This window comes from Neolamprologus brichardi, chromosome 13, assembly GCF_056152115.1.
Source record: "Neolamprologus brichardi isolate AB-2024 chromosome 13, ASM5615211v1, whole genome shotgun sequence".
NCBI lineage: Eukaryota > Metazoa > Chordata > Actinopteri > Cichliformes > Cichlidae > Neolamprologus > Neolamprologus brichardi.
The window spans coordinates 24,205,721-24,223,498 of NC_142116.1; the positions used below are offsets into that span (position 1 = coordinate 24,205,721).

At 41.8% G+C, this 17,778-nt stretch overlaps 3 protein-coding genes and 1 long non-coding RNA gene across 7 annotated transcripts in view; 2 read left to right on the forward strand and 2 right to left on the reverse strand.

The window, feature by feature from the left end:
• The first annotated feature begins 872 nt into the window (after positions 1 to 872).
• Positions 873 to 1,613, forward strand: neurog3 (neurogenin 3). The gene has a single exon (XM_087849777.1). The coding sequence runs from the start codon at positions 873 to 875 to the stop codon at positions 1,509 to 1,511; it is 639 nt and encodes a 212-aa protein (XP_087705903.1). The 3' UTR covers positions 1,512 to 1,613.
• A 232-nt stretch (positions 1,614 to 1,845) lies between these two features.
• Positions 1,846 to 7,662, reverse strand: pdlim1 (PDZ and LIM domain 1 (elfin)). Its single transcript, XM_006799007.3, has 7 exons — positions 7,407 to 7,662; positions 6,238 to 6,389; positions 5,648 to 5,732; positions 4,462 to 4,646; positions 3,584 to 3,726; positions 3,331 to 3,448; positions 1,846 to 2,507 (listed from the first exon to the last, which is right to left on the reverse strand). Exons 1-7 carry the CDS (start codon positions 7,497 to 7,499, stop codon positions 2,321 to 2,323), a joined length of 963 nt encoding a protein of 320 aa, XP_006799070.2. The 5' UTR covers positions 7,500 to 7,662; the 3' UTR covers positions 1,846 to 2,320.
• LOC102799243 (uncharacterized) lies at positions 7,387 to 13,368 on the forward strand. The gene is made up of 3 exons (XR_437193.3): positions 7,387 to 7,804; positions 12,221 to 12,310; positions 13,243 to 13,368. It is a non-coding gene; the product is annotated as an uncharacterized LOC102799243 (long non-coding RNA).
• A 12-nt stretch (positions 13,369 to 13,380) lies between these two features.
• Positions 13,381 to 17,778, reverse strand: part of sorbs1 (sorbin and SH3 domain containing 1) — a 42,341-nt gene continuing 37,943 nt past the window's right edge. For all 4 annotated transcript variants that reach the window (XM_006799012.3, XM_006799013.3, XM_087850350.1 and 1 more), the window contains 3 exons: positions 17,120 to 17,307; positions 16,907 to 17,013; positions 13,381 to 16,582 (listed from right to left, as the gene is read on the reverse strand). In XM_006799012.3, coding sequence (XP_006799075.1) covers positions 16,515 to 16,582; positions 16,907 to 17,013; positions 17,120 to 17,307 — 363 coding nt within the window. In that variant the 3' untranslated portion in view covers positions 13,381 to 16,514. The remainder of the gene's footprint in view (positions 16,583 to 16,906; positions 17,014 to 17,119; positions 17,308 to 17,778) is intronic.

The following is a 17,778-nucleotide window of genomic DNA, read 5'->3' on the forward strand; positions in this document are numbered from 1 at the left end:
CAAAGCTCACAAAATGTTTTGGTTTTCTTTTCCTACCAGGACCTCCAGCATTAGTTTAGTGAATAGCTGGCATAATGATAAATACAAGCAATAAACAGATATATTAAGATTCCCAGAGTGGTAGTTTAGGACCAGCACAATCCTGAACGCTGCATGTTTGTTGCCCCCAGACAAACTTATGGAAATCGTCTCGTAATGTTTACCTTCTCCAAGAAAAAAAACATGAAATCGGAGTATTATTAGCCTGACATACATTCGTGGCACTTTGCCATCCACGTGTATTTAATTAACTATTACAATGAATACACAAAGAAATGCAAGCACACTGAAGGATGAGGGAGAGGGTGAAGGACTCGCTGCCTGGAAGCTGATTGGCCACTCGAGGAGCGCTGTTGATTCAGGCGTCCACGGTGCAAAAAACAGATAAGATAAAGGCCATATAAAGTGACAAGAGATGCGCATCCATCCCTCACTGTCACCTGCACATATACACTGTCTGCTGCCTCCAGCTACAAGAGCGGACTACGTCTTTATCCCAGCTTCGCCTGTCAGGAGTAGGCCTACAAACGTAAGTGCGACTACACTCATTCAGCAGAAGTTTATTTATTTTTTTAAAATATGTCCTTTAATGTTTTTCAGATATTTCCTTTCTAGTTACTGATGCAGTTGCGTTGTTATTTTTAATCAGTTAAAACGTTTAACGAACTCAGGGTGTAGATACACGTTTCAGTCTCGTAGAAAAAATGGGAAACGTGATTTCCAGGGTTTGTGGCACATCTCAGGGCATCATTTGGAGTTTCTTTTTCTCTTTATAGCCAAGCTGTCTCATTGGCATCACTTTTGATTATTTTCATCTTCTTCGTCGGCACAGGATGTATCCTAAAGTAATCTGCGTCCCCGACGCCCTGCGCAGGTTTTCTCCAACACTGCGCAACCGAGTGAACGAGGCCGGTGACACTTCAGGAGACTCACGAGGACAGCTCCCGCGAAAACCAGCGACTGTTACTCGAGACGTGTCCTCAGTGAAAAACCCCAAACACAGATGTGAGCCGTCCGGGCAGCGGGGCAGGCGAAGGACGAAGGCGAACGATAGAGAGCGCCACCGCATGCATAATCTGAACTCCGCCCTGGACGCGCTGAGGAGCATCCTGCCGGCTTTGCCAGAAGACGCGAAACTAACAAAGATCGAGACTCTGCGATTTGCCCGCAACTACATCTGGGCTCTGACCGAGACTCTCCGGATGGCAGACCAACACGCACACACTCAGGACTATCTGGCATCAGATCTGAGCAGCCCGGCAAGCGTTTTATCTGCCGAATGGGACTCAGCATCACCTTCAGAATGTGGTTATGGGACCAATGCTGACTTTAGCCACAGAAGCTCTCTCACCGCTGTTAATGAGATGAGCTGCAGAATCTTCTCAGGAGAGGAATCCAGCGCCATCCCCGTTACCTTTTGTTTCAAGTCCCTGTGTGCTGACAATGACCTGACGAGTATGTGGCACTTTTGACTCTCTATACCGCTCCATCTCACATAAAGAAGACATTTGGGTGCAAGCAGCAGTTCCCCATCCGCTTTAGCGAGGTTACTCTTAAGACCAGGTCCAAAGACATTAGTTTCCCATGTTCAGTGTTTATTCTTCAAAAGCACTTAAAGTTTTTTTGTTTTGCTTCTTTTTTAAAAAAAGAACTGTAATTCAAATCATTCTTTGTGTTTGAAAGTAATTTAATGATCATGTGGCACCCCTAATATTTGCAGTCCTACAATCAGTGTCACTAAAAGAAAAGAAAAAGAGCACCAAGGGACAATTAATAAACCAGCACGACATGAACGACATGAGAGAATTTGTTCAAGCTAAAAAATATTTATTTGGCAATTATATTCAAATGTATTTTGCTGTATAAAACAATGTTTATTTATTCAATAAAAACTGTAGAAAACATTTTTTTCCTTTAACAGGGATGGGAATATTCTGGCTTTCTTTTGCTTCCATGATTCAAAAGACGCTGAAATGTACAAACAGTATCAAAACATAGTGGCGGTCATTGAAATTATTTTAAATGATACAAAAAAAAGAAATGCCATCTTACAGTATTCACTCGTTTTTCTTTCTTATAGGCCAAAGTTTTTGTGCAAATCAACATTTTCAAACACGTAGTTCCTTACTGTCCTGCCTACCAGTGACAGTACTGAAGTATAGTGTGAAAGGAGACCAGTTCATAGTCTTACGAGTAGCATTAGCTAAATATTGTAAGTCTCGGTTTATGTTTTGGTGTCCTATAGTGGCGTGCAGTCCGAGGCCGAGCTCAGTGAGGGGAACTACTTGGGAAAGACTGTAACCACGTCGTAGCCCTCGGGTGGAGTCACTCGCTCGCGTGCGTGCGTCTCACAGTAAATCTGGTTCTCCACAAAGAAATGTCCCTTCTGTTTTAGGTTGACGTTGCAGTCTGTGCAGGTGTAGCACTCGGGATGACGGAACTTGTCCCTCAGCTTCACAACCATCCCTCTGAAGTGTAAATAAAAACAAAAATAAGTGAGAATGGCAGTGAGGGTCGCTGTCTATAGGAAAGAGCATCTTCTGATCTACGCTGATCAAGTTAGAAAACATAAACACATATTTACTTTTAGATCTCAAAGGTGTTTTGGAGAAAGATGAACATCAGGAAATGTCTGAGTCAGAAATTAGGCCTGATTTATAACGTTTTGCTTGCCATTACATGCACGTTCCATGTTCCCACTTCCCAAAACAGCACAGACATGAAAATGTCAGAAAATGAAGTGATACTCTCATACAGTATCTCAAAAAGGAAAGGGCTGAAATGACCCTGTGGGAGAAAAGATTCAGTGTCTTATTTTGTACATAGGATTTTATAATCTGGCTTTAACATCCACAACCACGTTGAAAATAATGGTAAGAAACAAAAGCAATTATTCTATTGCTAAAAAAGACGCATATAAGCTAGCACTGGTGAACCCGTGGGTAGACCCGTTCCTGGTAAACCCCGTACTAAGCCCTCGGCATGGCAAATTGAAGTAGAAGTTTCTAAACTCAGATCTTCTGATGGGACAGTGTGCTAAACATCTGTATGAAGTAAAGATTTTCAAGGATACTCTTAAAGAAAGGAAAATAAAACATTTATGAACCTTTCTAAAAATATAAAAAGCAAAATTAAAATATCTCCCAGCAGCAGGAATTAGGAAACAAGTGTGTTGTTGTTACTTCATTTGACCACAAGGTGGAGACACAGTATTTCTCCCAAGTGCTGCTAGATTCAGATGAACACAATCTAGAGCCCTACAGAGTTCAATCTTGACCATAAAATACTTACACAATCCCAGATCCACATTTGTCACACATGGGTAACTTCTCTGTGTTCCCCACTGATGCTCCAACCTTTGTTGTGGGTGCTTTCACACTCCTAAAGCCTGATGGTTTATCCGAGTCTCCTACAAACACCAAGAATAGACTGAAAATCTTGATTGGAACTAAAAGATAACAGTCTACCAAAAAGCAAACATTGTTTAAAAACAAAATATAAAATATGCCCCTTAAAGTAAATGGAAAAAGCATGGTATCAGTACCTGTCTCAAGAATCTCCTGAAGCACCTTGAATGAAGCAGACTGTCGAGGAGGCTCGTCAGACTCTTGATTCTCCTGCAGCATCTTGTAGACTTCGGAATCTGCGACTATGGGCGGTCGCTTACCTGATGGCTCTGATGGAGCACTAGAAAGAAATTGGGCACGTTTCAGCAAGGAAAAAAAAAAAAAATCATATTCAGCAACAGTATTTTGATACATAATCAGACTGGCAGTAAAAGCCCAGGAGATCACAGTGCTAATTCAGCACAAAAACCCACCAATGAATGACCCTTCTCTTGTGTTTTAAACATAGACTTAAGTGACATCATTTTCTTAAGTCACTGGATTAGTAAATACTGGCTCCATCTGCTTGGAAGCAATATTCACACTTTAATGATTTGTTGAAGCACAGCAGCCTTTCGGGAGCTGGCCCACTACTGTAAATTTTGCAGTTAGCAGTTACAGCCAAACAGTGTGTACATGTACTTCTCCTCCAGAAAGGATTCAAATAAATCACAGTGTGTTTAAGAGGTTTTGTGTATTTCAGTATTGAAGTAATCCTCTAAAACAAACGCAGTTCCAGTTTCCCCAATTCAAAAATGAGTATTTGGAAAACTACTTAATGAAAAGCTAAGCTTGCAGAATGATCTATAAAAGTCTTTCACAGTGTATCCAAACAACCAAGCAAATCAAAAAGGAAGATGCATACAAATTCATTTTTCAATTAAATGGAAACATTCTGAATTTGAGCCACGATTATTGAGTCTACTGCCCACAACGATTATTTACTCTGTGACCCAAGCAGAGCCCAGCTGGACGAAACTCACTCATCCTCACATTTTCAATACTGATTGATTGCCATCACTTAAGCCCATCTTACTTGTTGGGGGGGTCATTAGCCGTAGTAATGGTCTTGACTTCATCCACAGCTGAGTTGAAGTCCTTGATATTCTCTGAAGAGTACAGCCCAGATGGATTATTGTACTGGTTAGTCACCAATTTGGGGCCGAAACCAGTGAAAGGCAGGGCGCTCCTGTTGTGGGTCGAGCCTATGTGTTTCACCTCCTGCAAAAACCAAGCTGCAAAAGTTAGGAGAGTGCAATATTTATGAAATTCAAGTGTGATTGAAACAAGCAATACTCTCTGTGCACACCTGATGAGCTATAAAAGTTTTGTTTCTTAACTTGCGCATGTACAAACATGCAGTGTTCGCTAAGTGGGTTAGAAATATGGCTTAAGGTTTGAAAGTGACTGGCCTATTGTGTTTTAAGCTTCGCTTTCAACAACACTTTTCTCGAAAACAGACTTGGAAACTTTGAGCGGTTCTGTCTTTTTAAAGCAGCTTCCAGTCTGATACAAAATCACACATAATTTAGCAGGATAATGACTGTGGACTCTGCCTTAATTATACCTACGTGGCTAACTTTAACGACAGATGCGTCATGACACTGGCATGCCATCACAGTGGGCATACAAATACCACCAAATCTAGCTCATGCTTCACAGTGGGAACACGGAAATGCCTCCAAATATAGCTCATGCTTCAAGCTTCTAAAAGTGCAAAATCTCCCCGAGTCTCTGCAAGCAAGATGACTTGCGCAAAGGAGCTGACAATACTTACATAAAACAAAAGAGTGAAGCAACAGATTCTAGAGAAGTGCTTGAAATATGTGTTAATATGTGTGTGGGAGAAACAAAAAAAACAAAACACTAGTTTTGTGACTTGTGAAACACACACACAGGGCCTGAGACACCGTTTCCTACATGAATTCATACTTTGGCCTCAACTTTCCACTCAGCGGGCAGGAACTGAGGCTTGCGTCAGGGCTTGGCTGATAAACTACTGTCTCCTAGGAAACCTCCTGTTGGTAAGTAAACAATGACTTCATCATGAACAGTAGTAGGATATAAATTTAAAAAAAAAAAAAATCCCCAAGCCTTTGCAGGCATGGGGAGGGCAGCACTCTGGCTTCCAGAAACTGAACGGCTACTCGATTTCACTCTAAATGACAAAGCTGGAGGAGTCACTTTTTTAAAGTTCATACAGCTTTGATGCTGACACACACCCGTGGTTCTGACGCAAGATTCATCTTGTAGGGATGCGTCTTCCCCTCCTCAGATGACAGCGGCGACCACAGTTTTGTTTCTGACCTGAGGAAGACAGGAAGGCAAAACAAGGCTTGAAAGATGATCTGAGGATTCAGTAACATAAAAATGCCAGGATCGCCTGCGTGTTCCTGTGTATCAGCACGTGAACGCAATATTAGGGCTGTGTCTTTGAATGCAACAGAGCCCTTGCAGACATGCTCATGTTCTTGTTTATCTTGCAGTTAAGCCCGTCCTTTCATGCATTCAATATGACATCGCTTAATGGGAGCAAACATATGTGGTTCCAACAGTCTGTCAAATCCCTTTTGATACGACTCCTCAAAAGTCATCAGTCATGAGTAATTTACAAGACGACACAGCAGAGCGATGCGGGATTGCAACATGGTAAAAAAAACAGTAAAACAAACAGAACTGCTGTTTAAAAATCACTGAATAAACATGATGTCACTCGCTGAACACCTGGATTGCAGCTGAGCCGTCTCACATTACTCACTCTTTTGAGCCTATGGCTACGCAGATCAGAATGGCACATTTAGACACAGCTTACCTGTCTATGGAGAGCACCATTTCCTCTATGCAGCCCTTTATCTTGTTCTGCGCCTCCAAGTGAGTCATGTTCTCTGTTGGTTCTCCATCGATGGCAAGAATTATATCCCCGATGCATAGATTTGCTTGGGCTGCTTTACTCCCGGGGTTGACCTACAACACAGGACATAAATTATAAAATTAGAAGCCACTTGTGCACCATAATTACGAATATATGGAAAATGCACCTTCTAATTACAGCCTAAAGGCTTCCAAGTCAAAACAGGAGAGTGCCATTGTTTTAAACCTGACCTTCGAGAACCTTTAAGCAGCTGTCTTTGTTAACAGTAAACAGAAGCGAAGGCACTTGCAGAGTCAGGATAAAAGCTTCCTGGAGCCCAGATTCTCTATCTGAGATAAAAGCCTAAAGCAGGGAGAGGGACCAGTACAGTCCAGGAATTCCTAATCACTTTTCCATGGGTGGGGTGGCCTGACCACAGTAATAACCTTCACAAGAGGGGAAAAATGCAGTGTAGGCTCAGAGGAGTGCTTTGCTAGCTATAATCCGGTTCATTACTGCCACAAGAGCAGCACCCTGTGTGAAGCTTAATAAAATCTTAGCGCTAGTGAACACCAGTGAGGTGTGTCAGCTGTCAGCTCATGACAAAGAGGCTCCGATGGGTCCATGGTCACTCAGTGATGTCAAAGCATGGAGTTTAAACTTTTAAAATTACGCTTTAAATCTTAAGTAAATTCTGTAAGAGACAAAATATGACAACCATTGTTTGGGATTAGTGCATTTCTGGTTCGGCTATTATAAAACTACTGTTTTAAAGTAGCTTTAACTCAGTTAAAGACTGAAAAAGATACATAAAATCACAATTCATCAGCAAAAATATATTTTACCTTACATAAAAATGTATGTTTTTAAATATTAAGTGGGGTCCACGGACTACCGCGTTTGCTCCTTGAGGTAGCACTAGCAAAAATTGCCGCTAAATTAACTTTTAATTACAATAAACTGAGAAAGCTAACGCTAGTTTAGCCGTTCGTTAGCCCTCCGGTTAACACAAGCTAACCGTTAATCGTCAACCAGCCTTCAGTAAAGTCGCGGGGAAACAATGAGAGGTGAGAGACCAGGTGCGGTTACACTGAAATGCGGGGGAGAAACTAACAATAAAACGAACTTACCCGGGAAATAGCCAGTGGCTGCTCGAAGTCCTTTCCCCCAACCAGCCTGAACCCCCAGGGGCCGGGACCCTGCAATGCCACACGGAGAGGCATGGTGTGAAAGTTTTGAAACAGAGCCGACGGTGGTTAAGGAGCTGCCTCAGACCTCTGGTTCACTTCCTACTGCAATATGACGTGGAGTAATCAATGGTCAAAAATTTGAGGCCGACTGCAACTCCACCGCATTAGTGAAGGGGGAGGACCCTCGGATTACAGTTGGACGAATAGATTTTGAAGTTTCCTCCCTGATAAGTGAGACCGAAGATCGTGTATGAAGAAGATGGATCACTCGCGTACATATGTGTACTCGCGCATACGCCACTGACGTGCAGAATTGTGGGATTAAGCCACCATACTGGGTGAGTAAGCCCCTTGGACACAGCGACTAAGTAGTGGCCATCATTTTCTTCGTCACGTGTTTATCTTATTAAGAAAATCTGAAGCAATGAAAATACTGTTGTGTGGTTTATGACACTAGTTATCAGGGTCCCTTCCCAGGGCTTCAACTCACACCTTGCCCTAGGTGACCTCAATAGGGTGGGGCAAGCTCTCACAGTTGTTTCACCCTTATTTATTTGTTTGTTTAACCTTTATTTTATTTAACCATGAAGTCGTTTAAGATTAACATCATATTTTCAAGGGAAACCTGGTTTCAACCCCCAGTGAGGGCAATGACCAACGCCTTTCTCCACACAACTCACACGATCACTATGGGTCCTTCAGGACCACCTCCAAAGAGGACACTGCCTTTATGGGTTAAATGCTTGGGAAAGTCCACCTTTTGTTTTTAGAACAGAAGAAATGTCTTGTATGAGGGCCGAAACGTCTTCACAAACTTAAAAAAAGACCAGTTGCCTTCTTTTTCTCAAGCTCTCAAGACCTACATGACCTGGATGACTGAGAATCTACACAGACATGGTTAGACTTGAGCATGACGTGTAAGTGATTTCAGGATTCACAATCTTTGCACTGCTAATGGCTGCATTAGTAATGCTGGTGTGATAAAGAGAATGCATGTTTGAGCCTGTAATTCTGCCTGGAGCAGTTAAAGCTCAATCAAGTCACTTTACATTGTTGTGAATATTAAAATCAAACTTTTCCTGGTACTGGTCTGGTGTTGAATGTGCAAGGGTGTCTTTAGTATTGCTGCTAAGGTTAAAAGAAGCATGTGAAGACTGACTCTGCGCTGGACTGGGAGTAAGTTGTTTCGTTTTGGATGTGTTTCTGTAAGGACTGCTAAAGTCAGCATGTCTGCTTGAAGATGAACCACCATATGTGATGGATGAATCATCCATCACATATCCTGACTGGGCTTCAACACTTTGCTTGAGTCACTCTGAAGCACACCCTGCACACTCATAGCGCCCACATTAGTGGAGCATGATGGATCCAAAACACAAGCAGAGGATGAGGATTAGAAGGGTCAATCGTTCATAAATGCAGAAGAAAAATGATGAAGAAAACATTTAGAGGAAAAAAATACTACAAGAAGTCACTAATTTTATTACATCTGTAGTTGTTATTAATTCTTGTTAATTATGTTTTTATCTTGTCACTTTAAGCCTTGATTATACTGAGACACGGGCAGCTGGAAACACCTCCTGCAGACTAGAAAATCCTGTTACCCTTCTTTGAAGTCTCTGCAGACGAGTCCACGTGGTCACAAAAACAGGCAGGCACGTGGATGTCTGCACAGCTTAGCCCTTTTGGAATTTTTACTTGTGTTGGAGTTGTTTATTTTTTTAAGAGTGCCGATGTGAAGCACTGAAGCATGCTATAGCTTGGTCCCAATTCAGTGACTGCATCCTTCCAATGCTATAGAGGAAGAGGAAAGGACGGTACTGAACAGGCCCGGCAGATGTGTATGGACACAACCGTGGTAACGTAAATGAAGCATATAGAGTCTACAGATGGGCAAACGTGCCAGTGTAAACACGCTTCCCTGCAAAATCCCAACTACACATTGCTTGTCATGGATGCTGCTGCTCTTCAGTCAAATGCTGATTGGTTGACAAATGGGCCAAGTTCACCAGAAATGGGTTTCCATAGCTGAGCAGGTACATCCACCAAATGCAATGCAAAGAGTTGGATGCGGTGGTTGTAAAGCACGCCTTCACTGACCAGTGGAAACATGTTTTCTGGAGTGATGAATCACACTTCTCCATCTGGCAATCCAATGGACAAGTCTGGGTATGGCGCTTTCCAGGAGAACGGTATTTGTCTGACTGCATTGTGCATAGTGTAATTTGCCTGCACAGAGTCCTGACCTCAATCCAAAAAAACACCTTTGGGATGAATTAGAGCAGAGACTCTGGCCTTTTCGTTTAACGCTAGTGTCTGAACTCACAAATGTGCATCTGGAAGAATGGTCAGAAATTCCCATAAACGCGTGTAAAACTTGAGGAAAGACTTCCCAGAAGAGCTGAAGCTATTATAATGTGAAGGGTGGGCTGACATCATATTTAAACCCTATGAATTAAGAGTGGGTTGCCATTCAAATTCATACGCATGTGTAGGCAGACGGGTGAATACTTCAAAGATCTTTATCCTATAACTTGCATTTTTTAATGCTCGTTGTGCCTTGAATTACATTTTTTTTGTTGATGTGCATAAGTAAATGTGATTAATCTCTCTGTTTTTTTATTTATTGTTCTTTATCAGCACGTACATCCACCCATAATCTTCGGCTCATCCAAATCGGGAGTCTATCCCAGCGGAAAATGTTAATTGATGACTATCCAAATACAGTTCATGAATAAATCACACCTCTAAATATCAGTACTGTAGTGGCGGCACTCTGTCTCTATTTCACTCTTCTGTACCACCTTTAGGAGTCAGTCCGGCAACATGCATTTGAAACGCGAGCAAGTTCAGGTACTTTTCTTGCAAAAAAGATGTTTATTGAAACTTTTAATTTACATGGCAAGACTCGGTCAAAAAACTGTGTTGCTTCCAGCTTATCTGACTCCCCAACTACGTAATTACAGTGTGCCGGAAGCCCAAAATACTAAAAAGCGCATTAGAATGTCGCACTTCTATATTCTATACCTTTAACAAAACAGTATTTTGAAATTAACTAGAAATTATATTCTTAACATCAAACATGTATATTTCTCCTCTAATCATTTTACCAGTACCAATAAAATTAACCTTTAATTGGCTCTTACAAGTACCATACAATTTCCTTATTGAAAGAAAACACTAACTTAAATCACAGTGGTCTAATCTTCCTTTACTAGCAGTAAGCAGAAGAAATTAATTTTTATATTAAGCAGCTCCACTGCAGTAGCTATGGTGACCCATTTGTTATCATCACATCAGAACGATTACTTCTGAAGAGACTCCACAGACAGCAGCTTCTTTCCAACAGAGATTGCTTGATCTCCAGGAACTCCTTTAAATTCAGCTGGCCCTTTTAGGGCCTTTCGTTTAATTTCTCTGGTGCTTTTGCTTCCTCCCCTGTCCAAAGAGATGCATGATTCTAACCGGGCTATTGGTGAGGGCTCGATAAGGTGTTTACAGTGTGTGGAATAAAACAAATCAAAGTCTAAAACACTTTGAGTGGTCAGTAATGCTAGAAAAGCATTACATTGTAGGATGACAGCTGTGCTTTTGTGCACACTACAGCAGTTTAACCACTGGAAGGCCACAGCCTCACTGTGTCCATGAAATGCTGCTGCGTTAACCTAGAAGCTGGAAGCTAAAGGTGTTCAGGCAGGAACTTTGTGTTGTTGAACATAACTGAGACCCTTTTTTGGTGGAACTTGTAGTATTTCCTCAGAATAATGAGGAAGATGTGAAGCACTTTGCCAACTCATGCTCTGCGGCTTGACGAACTGATCGGCCTGATTGCTCACTTTAAAAAAAACACCATTTAATTTTTATCCTCGTGGTGAATGACTGCGTAACACTGTGAAGATACTGATACAACTCAGAAGTGCTGTAGTTCCTGTGTTACCGAGAAGATGCACAAAGTAATTCAGAATAACATCATATGAAATTGCAGGACACTGCCGATCCTCCCATTCAGTGAAGGTTGATAATACAGTACTGTAAAGTATTATCATTGCATTTGGTCAGCTACAACACCTAAGGCTTGGATGTACAAATAAGAGGACCACAATTGATGGCAAGTATTAAAACACAAAATAATATCAAAGATTTTGCACTGTGAAAAAAATAACTGTTAAGTTTGACCAAAAAATTGGAAGAAATTAAACATTCTTTGCTTTTAATTTAATTTTTCATTATTATTAAACTGATATTAAACAACAAAAAAGTGCAACTTTGCGATGTCCACATTATTTTTAATGTAAGGACGTTTCTCTAAAAGCAGAGCAGAGTGGTACCTCTTCGTGTTTTGGACCTCTCACAAGAGCTTCAGTTTGTTTTAGAGACGTCGGCCTGCCCTTGCGTCACCGTGTTATGTGCAAACTTACCATTTATGGTAGAGCTAAATCCCAGGATGTGGAATGTGCCGCTCCCAAAAACTGAATTCCTGCCAGAGGGCCTCTGCTGAAAGTGGAGGAAAAAAATAAAGGGGGGGCAAGGCGGCCAAACTGAATGAAACACGTCCTTTCTTGTGGGTTTTGCTTTGTAATTTAAGGTATGCCAAAAAGTCTGTGAGCCTGTTTTAAAGTGACGCTGTTATCAGTTCAAGTGGATATGGTGCAAGTGCTTCTGGCTGTTCTGTCAGCAGGACTCTGAGCGGCTTTCAGCATTTGTTCACTGTGATTACAGGATTCTGACATTTATTGCTTCATTTCACCCAACAGCATTCACCCACTTTCCTGAGTTCAGCCACAACACTGCACTACATCAGAAATGATCATCAGATAACACAGCTGACGTTCAGCAGTCCAGAGGTAAACAGTTCCCCCTTTGAACCTGTCTTGTAGGCAAAGTTTGAAGATCTGCTTTTTCAAAACAAACTAACCAAACATAACCCCCACACCCACCGGCCACTTCATTAGTTACACCTTGCTGATACTGGGTTGGCCTTCATCTGGCACAGATTCAACAAGGAGCTGGAAGCATTCTTCAGATTCTGGTCCACGCTCACATGATAACATCACATAGTTTACATCATGCAAATCTCCCGTTCCACTACATTCCCAAGGTGCTCTATTAGATTGAACTCACTGACATGTTCAAGAAACCAGTTTGAAATGATTTAAGCGTTAGGACACCGGGGCATTGTCTTGCTGGAAAGAACCATCAGAAGATGGGTACACTGTAGTTTTTCAGTTTCCTGTTTTTAACTGTCAGCAGTGGGGTCTTCCACTGCTGTAGCACATCTGCTTCAAGGTTTGATATGTGCATTCAGAGATGCTCTTCTGCATCCTTTGGTTGTAACAAAGTGTTATTTGAATCACTGGAGATTTTCCTTTTTTCAGATCATTCTCTGCAAATCCAGAGATGGCTGTGTTGGAAAATCCCAGCTGATCAGCAGTTTCTGAAATACTCAGATGAGCCTGACTGGCATGACCATGCTACATTCACAGTCATTAAATCACCTTTCTTTCTCATTCTCATGCTTGGTTTGAACTTCAGCAAGTTGACACGCCCCCTTCCCGAAATGTACTGAATTGGTGCTATGAGATCAGCTGATCAGAGAGTTATTTTAACTAGACAAAGAGGTGTACCCAGTGAAGTGGCTGGTGCTATATTTAGGACCCCGGTGATCCTGTGTCCAGAAAAGCAATTTAACTTGGCAACTTGAGTGCATGAAATACTGTTAGTAATTTACTTTAAACACTTGAATATACAATGCTGAATTCATTGTTTGTCTTTGCAGGTTTTCATCTATTACATTTTCTAAACCAACACGCTTTCTAATGAGCCAGGATGAAAACTCTCATGCTCACACACCCGGAACAAGTTGGCCAATGCTAAAAACAGACTTTTGTCAAAAAACAAAACGGGCAACACATGCAATGGTTTAAATGGTTTATTAAATATTGCATAATACTGAACACAGCAGTGTATAGTATCTTTATTTTAATATTGTCAATGTAACAGCACTGCAAATTGAAGCAAACAAACCAAACCTGTTGCAGGCTGTGCGTCCGTTTTTCATGAGTGTTAATCATGTCGAAGCGTTATGTCACACTTTTAGGTTCTTGTACAGTAACAGACAAGTTCTTAGTAAATGTTCTCCCGTCACAGAGACTCGAACAAATGGGGAAAATCAGGCTTACACAAAATACGTCATGGATACATTTCAGTGATACTGAAAAAAAAGAAAATGAGGCACAATTTTTCAAACATAAGGCAACATGATCCTCACAAATGGCAGCGTAATGTTTAATCTTTCTGTGCTCAGTAACGCTCCACTCTGTGCTTTGCCAATAAAACAAAACAAAAAAATCCTTCAGGCAAAATAAACCACTGCAAGTGACAGAGAGTTCAATCTGACCCTCCTATTGCTCGCAGTCTATTTTTTATTTTACATATTTACAATCCTTCATTTGCCAAACTGTTCAATAACGTTTCACACGTTTTTTTTGTTTTTTTTACATGTTTACACTGCCTGCAACACATTCATATATTCATACATTCATACATCCCGTGACGTTTTACGGACACACACAAATCACAGAAACAATCTATTGCCAATTGTTTTGTCACTAAACGAGTGATTATTTGCCCATCGTGCAGTGTGTCTGAGAAGGAGCGAACCTCCCTCCGTCGCAACAGGATTCATTTCGAAAGGCGACAGCTCAGCAGACTCCCGACTAATCAACGCTTTCATGAAGAGCTCGAGTTACAGAGGCGGAGGTAAAATAAAAAACAAAACACGCTTTTGTGATAAAATGAAATGCCTGAACATTAAAAACAGTGTGATAAAAAGGCAAACCCACACTGCAGTGTAATATATTCCGTGTGATATCTCGCTGGGAAAACATTCTTTTGCTGATGTTGGCAAAGTAGCGGTTGTGATCTGCACAGGAAGAAAAACCCAATCTCACAGGAAACATGATTGTACTGACCTGGCTTAAATGAAAGTACTTCATCAATTAATAAACTTCAGATATGACCTACGTGGTGGCCACATGCACAACTGTAGCTAATCATGGTGCAAAAAACAAAGACACTGTCGACATACGCTTCTAGATCTAATAAGTCTTATCTGTCTTATGTTTCTATACTTCAGCTTATCTTTCAGATTTTGTGTGTTCATAAACAGCTACACTGTATTTCCTTTAATGAGAGTTTTTGGATAAGAAGGTGATGGCAGCGCTTCTCTGAGTTCCACTGCTCACTACCATCAATCTTCCCAACATAAAGTAAGATTAGATAAAAATACTTCTTTAGCAATTGCGCAACGAACTACCCCCGTCTGCTGCTCCGAGCAGGTCATAACAAGCACTAAGGGTTTTTTTGGACACACTACCCGAAAGCTCTGCACGGCGCAGACACTGATGATGTGAAGGATCTTTCTGTGCGCACACTCGTGTGTTTGTGTGTGTAGGATCTATTCTGACACGTTACCGGATCTGATGGCGCTGGAGATGTGGGCGCTCCGTATTTGCAGGAAGACGGCTCTGATGCTTTGGTAGCGGAGATCAAAGCAATCTTCCATCGGCTATCGGCCATTAAAGGCTAAAAAAAGCGGCGTTCACCGCGTCATTACTTCTGTTTTCTTTAAGTTAAAAGTGCAATTATTAGGGTGTTGGCTGGCCGATAGTGTTTCATGCTCCAGTGTGATTTGTCAGTCTCTCAATGATCTTATAGTGCATGCTGTATTAATGCTGACCTTACAACTGTAGTCATTATGAATGAAAATATGCAGCCGTACGTATACAGTTCTCTGTACGCATTTACATATACAATCATGTCAGTAAGGGCACGGTTAAAATCTCAATACGCTCTAAAAAATCACTGTGATCATATACTAAGACACCTTGTTGGCTTTGACTTAAAACTTGAAAGAGTTTTAGGTCATCAGTGCTATTACACTGTTAGGAGGGATCTTCCTAAACGACCAAACAGGAAGTTAAGTGCTACCACGCCTGTCCTGTGGTTGCTCTGAAGCTAGGCGTCTACCACCGGCTACCTTAAAGGCATCAATAATCAGCAAACACAGTTTTAAAATATACAAAATATAGGATGTGCATATACACAGTTTTTGTTTCACTTTTATGACACATGCAATAAAATCTGCGTGTCCTGTAATATGTGTTTGCAGTGGAAACTGAGAAAAAGAGAAGCCAGCAGCACACATCAACATTTTAGAGTTTCTACTCATGCACACGGCTGTTAATAACTTCTCTGTAGCAACCTTTGGATAGAGAATGAAGACAATACTGTAGTCAGTGTAACAAACTTGGGCTAAAATGAGTTGTGAATGCTGCGAGGCAAATAATGACTTTTCTGATGATTCAGAAAATGTGGAGGAAAATAGTTCAATATTTTAAAAAGGGTCATTTTTAAGGCTTTAAGTATTTAAAGTACCGAGGGCACTGACTTTAAGCTGTTTTTTTAAGGGAACTGTCTGGTTAACAGGGTCATAGAGTGATCATATTGCAGGTTTTCTTTAAGTAGCTAAATCGAATCAATTTCATTCACGATACCTGATTTACATCATACTTTGCCAGCTGTGTTAAACACCTCTGGCCCTGAAAGATCAAAACACATTCTGACGCCTCCCCAGGTCCAGTTCAGGTAATAAGATCCACTCCTTTTATCCATACACTGCTCTGCTGCCTGCCTCTAGACCGAGGTGCTACGCAAACTCTTGCATACTGTAAAATTACACACACACAATGAAAGCTATTACGTGTACGTCGAAAAGCTAATTTGCAGGAGGCTTTCACAGAGAAATTCCACGTATGGAGACCGATGACTTCTGTGGAGACGTGCGTAAAATGTGATGGAGGTGTTTGGGCAGTGAGCTGTCCCCGTCTTCGCCTCGTGCACTTTGACATACCTCGAGCCGATCTGATCACTTTCCCAGATAAAAATATTCGCCCGGCTAAATGACTATTCTAACCAACAGCCATGCGCGGTAGTTATGACTTCCCAAGCTTGACAGGCAACCGTGTGTTACAGCCAGATTAGATAGCTTTACAGTTTCACCTCCTTCACGTAATTCCCCGGGAAAGTCCCAAACTGTTTTGTCCGCTTTGATGTACCTGTGGAGGAAAAGAAAGACGAACATTGATCAGATTCTTTCTCAGATTTAATGCTTACATGACCTCAGTGTTAGTACCAAAATAACCCCTTTGAGCTTTATTTAAAATTCTGTACAGGACCTGAGCATGCACACTGCACTCAATCCTCTGCTGTCATTCTTTAGAAACTCTATATATGAAGGAGATGACACGCTGAAAGAACCCTGAGCATGCACATTGCACGCGTGCAGTCCTTTTTTGGCATTTTGCAGAAACCCTATATAGATTAATGTGACACACCGAGTGTGACCGCATCTCTGAGGAATCTAGGCCTGTGACACATACCAACGAACCAGCCGTCATCGCACTTCTCCATGACGCTGACGAGATCTCCCTCCTGCAGCTCCAGCTCGTCGTCGTTTTGCGGCACGTAGCTGTACAAAGCCTGAAATCTGGAGCGGCATGAAGCAGGGAAGACACAAAGTGTGAAATCAGCAAAGGTCTGTCTTTACCTAGAATATTAATAAGAGTCTGAAACGTGAAACAGATCTTACTCACATTCCACAGTTCAGACGGCTCGGCTCCGGGCTGCTGCTGTGTGACTGGGGTTGCTGGGAAATGATGAGAGATTGTTTACTGGGGTGGGGGTGCAGTCTATGAAGAGAGTCATTATGGTGGTGGGACAGGGTGCTGCAGTACCTCACCGAGGTCTCAGCTATATTCAAGATCTCATTACACACTGCCTCCTAGTAGTAGTAGTAGTAGGTGAAGTCGTCAGAAAAGAGAGAGAGACCCGGCCCACCGAGAGTCCCGGAGGAGGCCGAGGTGAAGGTGAGGAGGGGAGGTGAAGAGTTAGAGAAGGGGAGGTAAAGTGCAAGACAGGAAGGTAGGTCCGGTGAGTAGCAAGACAGAAAAGGATGTGATCCGTTAAAAGCCAGGAGAAAAGGTAGAGGGGGTGTTGGCCCAACCCGGGAGAAGAGGCATGAAATGGAAGGTCACCAGTAGAAGCATGTAGACAGGAAACATGAAATATTAGTTCAGTTGTACAGGATATAAGGCAGTAAGTGCATGCAGTATTAAAGGTGGGCTGACAGATACAGCTTGAAGGAACAAAATAACCTCTTTGCTGCTAAAAGCTCTGTGAGCAGACTGATGTACATTCAATATACAGCTCAAGTCGGTAGCCTGTTAGCTTAGCTTGACAACTTAAAGGCTCA

What these genes read in the sequence shown, in the direction of transcription:
- neurog3 (XM_087849777.1), top strand. Translation starts at nt 873, where the DNA reads ATGTATCCTAAAGTAATCTGCGTCCCCGACGCCCTGCGCAGGTTTTCT.
- pdlim1 (XM_006799007.3), bottom strand. Translation starts at nt 7,499, where the DNA reads ATGCCTCTCCGTGTGGCATTGCAGGGTCCCGGCCCCTGGGGGTTCAGG. An exon ending in ATGGTGCTCTCCATAGACAG is followed by an intron (nt 5,733 to 6,237) that starts GTAAGCTGTGTC and finishes TGTCTTCCTCAG; the next exon opens with GTCAGAAACAAAACTGTGGT. An exon ending in GCTAATGACCCCCCCAACAA is followed by an intron (nt 3,727 to 4,461) that starts GTAAGATGGGCT and finishes ATTTCTTTCTAG; the next exon opens with TGCTCCATCAGAGCCATCAG.